General features: G+C 45.2%; 1 protein-coding gene across 1 annotated transcript in view; it reads right to left on the bottom strand.

Annotated features, from left to right (window-relative positions):
* Positions 1-3,150: 3,150 nt before the first annotated feature.
* Positions 3,151-6,244, bottom strand: part of LOC118218487 (inactive tyrosine-protein kinase 7-like) — a 33,052-nt gene continuing 29,958 nt past the window's right edge. The window contains exons 18-20 of the mRNA XM_035401165.1: positions 6,058-6,209; positions 5,595-5,770; positions 3,151-5,422 (exon numbers count right to left, since the gene is read on the bottom strand). Of these exons, the coding sequence (XP_035257056.1) occupies positions 5,262-5,422; positions 5,595-5,770; positions 6,058-6,209 (489 nt within the window). The 3' untranslated portion in view covers positions 3,151-5,261. The remainder of the gene's footprint in view (positions 5,423-5,594; positions 5,771-6,057; positions 6,210-6,244) is intronic.

The following is a 6,244-nucleotide window of genomic DNA, read 5'->3' as shown; positions in this document are numbered from 1 at the left end:
GAAACGGGTGCACAGCCAGGATCACAAGAAGACCAGAAGAACCCACCGTTTGAAATTTCACATGGCTTTCGAAAGGTAGTAAAGAGATTAGAATATAATTACATAAAACGTAAAAATATATATGGTCTGTTAATCAAGTTAAAATCAGGTTAGTGGTTAAAATTTTATACAGTATGTGTACGACATATATGCTACAGTATAGTAAAGAATGATCCATTAATGTAGCAAATACATTTGTGGTGATTGTTTGTGGCTGTAGTAATACACAACCACAACAAATCTCCACAAACTAATAAATAGCGTGCTATATATATGTATGCAAGGCATCTAAGATTTTGATCACAGGCTTTTACCACTCATTACATTTACATTACATTCCATTAATTTGGCAGATGCTTTGTTATTTGGGCAATAGGCTTTGTTCTTTAAAACAGTACAGCTTATAAGGAGGAGTACATTTTGGCTGAACCACGCTGTCTGGATCTCCTCTCGCTACTTTTGGAACCCATACATCAAACCAAGTTGTCTAGTTGCCATGGACACGCTTTTAAGCTGCAGCTACATTTGATTAGGCCTTCACATGTACAAGCTGAAATAACATAGAAGCCTTCAGTTTATTAATTATGGAGCACTAATTTGCAACTAAAAAGCAGCAAATGTGTTTAGCAGCTAATTAATCCAATATTTCTGCTAGCTCATGGCTCCTTTAAAAAAATTAAGCAATATTAATAATGAACATAATTACCTGTGATCAACAGTTAGTTGTCCCTTGTATTCCATCTGTACACAATATTATTATTAAGTAGCACCTTGGCTCAATTACGTGAGCACAAACTTGGCTATAACCTCCTTCATCTTTTGGTAATTAAGGCATGTTAGAGTTCATACATATAGAAACAGGGTTAGAAATAACCTGACCCACTGGAAATTTCATTCAATCCACCCTGGTAAAGATGTACAGATCGCTGTGATGTGAGCATCATCTTGTCCCGGACTGGACATGCATGAGTGCTCACATTTAGATACAGGTTTACTGGAAAACGCAGCGTTGCAACAGTCATGTTTATGTGAAGTTGGCCTGTGTCTCACAAAGAGTCCGGTCCTGCGTAATCTGAAGGATCAACAGATGAGAGTACAAAGAATATGGCTACAGTTCAGAGCCCTTCAGCTGAGTTAACTGATTCAGAGCTGCAGGGGTTAGTATGTGTTCATATAAATACAGAAAGATGTCACAGCACAGTTACGGTGTTGTCATTCAGGATGCCGTCTGTGGTGATCACTTTGATCTGCTGCTTTCCCCTTCCGCTATTCACCAGCAGTGATAAGTGTGTGTGTGTGCATGTGTGTGTGGGGGGGTGGGGGGGCATGTTTGCATGACAAAAGGACAGCAAGGGCCTCTACACATCCACCGTGGGTTGTTCTGGAAAAACAAGCATTTCCAGCCTGGCCATTCAGAACCAGCACCCACCCACACACGTCCCCGTCTGACAGCCACTAAGGAACAGAGTGAACGTTCTGAACATAAGCAGGGTTATCTTTCATCTCTGAAGAGTAAAAAAATCTAAGTGTTAACTCAAGTTTTCTCTAGCCAAGCTTTGGATTCTTTTCATATAGAACCATGTTTTCCCAAATACGGTCAGATTGGACCGTAAATCCAAAATGTTTACAAAATCTGAATCACTGAAATGTTTCTCTTTTTCATGGAGACATGTAAAGTAAGAATAGGCATGGCCATGTATGGAACACCTACCAGTACAGATGGGTAGATTGCTAAACTAATGAGTGAGGCTAATGTGTTTGGAGTATGGCTGTTACTGTTACTGATACCCAACAGGGGGCGCCACTGTAGAAAGAGCAGGAGTCTCAGGAGCCAGAAGAAGGGAAACTTGAGCACTCCTCAGTGGATTTAATACAGTCCCCAGCTGGGTAAAACCAAACCTGACTCAGGTATTTTACCCTCAATGAAAACCCAGCCGTAATGAATGTAAGTGTGTATAATACACCTCAGAAGCATCTCCTCCTCAGACACTGAAACTCTCTCTAGGACTGTACTTCACCCATGACCTGAGTGGAGCACAACTTTGAAAGTGCTCAAGAGCAGAGCCACCTAGTGGCCATTTGAAATAAGCCACCCTGAGGGAAATAAAAAAATTTAAAAAAAAGCATTCCACCTTGGCTCCTTGGCTCTTGAGTTGGATCACGTCAGAAATGTGGCAGTATCCATATGCAGCAGATCAGTCTCTTTATGAAGAGTGGTCCCTCAATACATAAGCACTACACGAACGGTGGAGTCTCCATCAGGCTCTTCTTAAAGGGACAGTTCACCTTTTGATATTCAGTTTTTAAGCATTTTATCGATTTTAAATATTTAGAGACGTTTCTAACGAACCTCTGGCTTTACAATGGCTTGTATAAGGGCATTTGTGGGTTTCATGGTCTAAAGCAAGAAAATACACATCAAGTAACTCAAAGCAGCTTGTACAGTGATGTTATGCCTCCATTACATTACAGTGCAGGCATTTAGCAGATGCTCTTATCCAGAGCGAATTGCACAACATTCTACATTGCATCTATTTATTCAGCTGGACAAATACTGAAGCAATGCAGGTTAAGGAATTTAGTCAAGGGTACAACAGCAGTGTCCTACTTGGGAATCTAAACTTTAGGTTACAAGACCAACTCCTTACCCATTATACGACACTGCCGCCCCAGAGGTTGTGTGTGTGCCTGTGTGTGCGTGTCTGTGTGTACATTGCCCAGCTACGTTCAGTCTTATGGGACATATTTCTTATGACACACACAACCTGGGACCTCCACTCAAGGAAAGCAGCACAATTTACTAAATGTATTTTTATAATGGTGAATAAAATGATTCTGTTCATATGTGCAGCCTTGGGAAACATCACTGTGCCAGCTGCCTTTGAATTACTTGAAGTGTATTTTCTTGCTTTAGACTGCTAACCTTCAAATGCCTCAATACCAGTCATTGTAAAGCTGGCTTCTAGTCACAAACTTCTGTGAATATATAAAATGTCCTTCAGTGGATATAAAATCTATCGAGGCCAATGGAAAATACAAACTGCAACTGAAATATAAAAAAACCCCAGAAAGTGAAATATCCATTTAATCAAAGTTTAACCTCACATGCTCAATGCTCAGATATCACAAAGCTTTATTGAAAGTAAGTACTGTACATGGTTACTGTAACCTTCTTCAGAAGCAGATTAGAAGAGATTAGTGTATGTGCCTAACATTCAGATACAATAAAACAGCTAGGCATGTGCAAAGAAATAAAAAAATAAATCCAAAGGTATTGGAAAAGGTCCAAGATAAAAAATATCTTGATAAGACCATGTACTAAGCTGAAAAAAATCCTTCATTTTCAGGCACTTTGAGTCAATAATGTGGCAAAGACCAACCGTGGGACCAGTTTGCATGTCACTTATTAACACACAGATTTTATTCTACAACATCTCCAATCCCACGCAAATTTAGAATGTCCGATTTCCAAAGGGTGTACAATCACGCTCATATACGGCCCCTGCTGCCGGCTCGGGAGAGCGAAGACAACTCGCGGTTCTACTCCGAAACGCGTGGTGTCAGCCAACCGCTCTTTTTCACGCCGCAGCCACAAGCCGTGCATGCGCAGAGCGGGGGTGGAGGAGGCCCAATCATACGCGTGTACAGAGAGCGAGCCACGGGCGCCCGCGGTATGCACCGCGCGTCCCTTTGGATAAAAGCGTCCGCCTAATTAATGTAAGTCGCTCAAGCAATAAACACTGCTATCCCCGCCGACTGACTCCCTCCCATAATCCTCGGGCAACGCAAAGCCAGCTGTGTGCGCCCCCGCGGAGCTGCTGGCCAGTCGGCACTGGTGCGGGCCGGACTCGAACCGAGACCGCGGTGCTCACTCGTTACCGAGCACCCAGCATTCCCATCGAGATGCTTTTAAAAAGACAAAAAAAAACAAAAAAAACATAAGAATTTAAAATAACGATTTAAAAATAAACTGAGTTTGGTTAGTGCGCATGGTTTCTGCACCGCTCTAGGTGGGACGGCCCAGAGGTGGGTCTCTTCAGGGATTGGCTGTTTGAATAATGCGGCCTGCACGGGAGGCCAGGATGACTGACAGCATGAAAAGCTTTCCTCCCAAGCCTGTCTCCAGGTCTTCACTGTCCGTGGCTCCTCCACACTCAGGTAAACACTGACAGGTATACCTTAAAAACACACATGCAAAAAACATATGCCACCACTTCCAGTCCCCATCCCAGGGTTTCAAACGTACAGTATCGGGTCCATCCCAGTGTTTGAAACAAACACTATCAAGTTAATCTCAGTGTTTGAAAGGTACAGTATCAGGTCCATCTCAGTGTTTGAAAGGTACAGTATCAGGTCCATCTCAGTGTTTGAAAGGTACAGTATCAGGTCCATCCCAGTGTTTGAAAGGTACAGTATCAGGTCCATCTCAGTGTTTGAAGCGTACAGTATCAGGTCCATTCTAGCGTTTGAAACGTACAGTATCAGGTCCATCCCAGTGTTTGAAACAAACACTATCAAGTTCATCTCAGTGTTTCAAACATACAGTGTCAGGTCTCATCCAGTGTATGAAACATACTGTATCAGGTCTAATCCAGTGTATGAAACATACAGTATCAGGTCTAATCCAGTGTATGAACCATACTGTATCAGGTCTCATCCAGTGTATGAAACATACTGTATCAGGTCTAGTCCAGTGTATGAAACATACTGTATCAGGTCTAATCCAGTGTATGAAACATACAGTATCAGGTCTAATCCAGTGTATGAACCATACTGTATCAGGTCTCATCCAGTGTATGAAACATACTGTATCAGGTCTAATCCAGTGTATGAAACATACTGTATCAGGTCTAATCCAGTGTATGAAACATACAGTATCAGGTCCATACCACTGCCTGAAATGTACAGTATCAGGTCCACCTTCAGCAGCGCCCCCTGCTGACTTTGTGCGTTTTCCCTGGGCTGGCGGGTGGTGGCAGCAGACGCTCGGAATGGTGACCTGCAGAGGTAGTTCCCATGGTCCTTTGCACTAGCGGCAGAGGATATCCTGTTGGGCTGTTGGTTGCAGAAGTCTGGCCTCAGACCCACAACCAATGAGCACTAATACTGTGGAAGAGCGGAGGCTGCAAGCGTCTTCCTGCCATTCTGTCCCTGCACACCCAACCTACCATTATGAAGGCTAGCCCTATATCTGAGTCTCTGGGCGGGGGACTCCGCCCCCCTCAGGCCTTGCTGTTGGAGGGCAGCTGTCCCAGCGCGGAGAGCAGTTCGCTGAAGGTTGGGCGCTCTTTCGGGCTCAGAGACCAGCAGTGCAGCATCAGCCTGTAAATTCTGGAGGGACAGTTCTCTGGAACAGCCAACTTCAGAGTTCCTTCCTTTAGAGCTGCAGAGAGAGAGACGGGGGGGAAAGGGGGGGAGAGAGAGAAAGAGAGAGAGTGTGTGTGTGAAGGTCTTAAAAGTTTTATATATGACAGTATAGTATGTGTAAAGGTCTTGGAAGGGCAGTAAAGATGGAACTGAAACCGTAGGAGGACCAGTGTTTAAAACAGCCTCACCTTCCAGGACCTCCTCGTCGCTGAGCTCGGCGTAGGGGAGCGCCCCGTGGCTGAACACCTCCCACATCAGCACCCCAAACGACCACACATCCGCCTTGGTGAAGTCATCCTCAAAGACAGCCTCAGCTGGCAGCCAGCGCAGCGGAATCCTAGCCTGCCGATACTGGTAGTACTCACTGTGGAGACAGACAGACAGTTAGACAGACTGTGAGGGCCACGCCAAATCTTCCCAGCCAAAGCCACCAGACTCGGTGTTGTGAGACTCTCAGACCAGTAGGCGGCAGCAGAGTCACGTTGCACTTGCGGACAGTGCTGAAGGTAATGATTGCTGGTAATCCATGTGTGCTTGTTGCAGAGTATAAGTGCGCTTCCTTTGCCATGAAGAGAACGGAAAATCAGCCGATGGACAGAAACAGTAAGGGAAGTAGGAAGCGTTGGGGGGGGGGGCATTTGAGGCCCCTACCTGCTGTACACGTCCTGGCTGAGGCCGAGCGCGGACACTTTGACGCGGCGCTGAGCGCTGATCAGGCAGTTCCGAGCCGCCAGGTCCCCGTGCACAAAGCGCCGGGCGGACAGGTGCTCCATGCCCTCCGCTACCTGGGCACAGATGGACACCTGCAGGGAGGGAGGCAGAAACAGAGGGAGGAGGT

The sequence above is a fragment of the Anguilla anguilla genome, chromosome 18, assembly GCF_013347855.1.
Source record: "Anguilla anguilla isolate fAngAng1 chromosome 18, fAngAng1.pri, whole genome shotgun sequence".
Classification (NCBI taxonomy): domain Eukaryota; kingdom Metazoa; phylum Chordata; class Actinopteri; order Anguilliformes; family Anguillidae; genus Anguilla; species Anguilla anguilla.
Note: the sequence above shows the minus strand (reverse complement) of the source record. Positions and strands in the feature narration are given on the sequence as shown.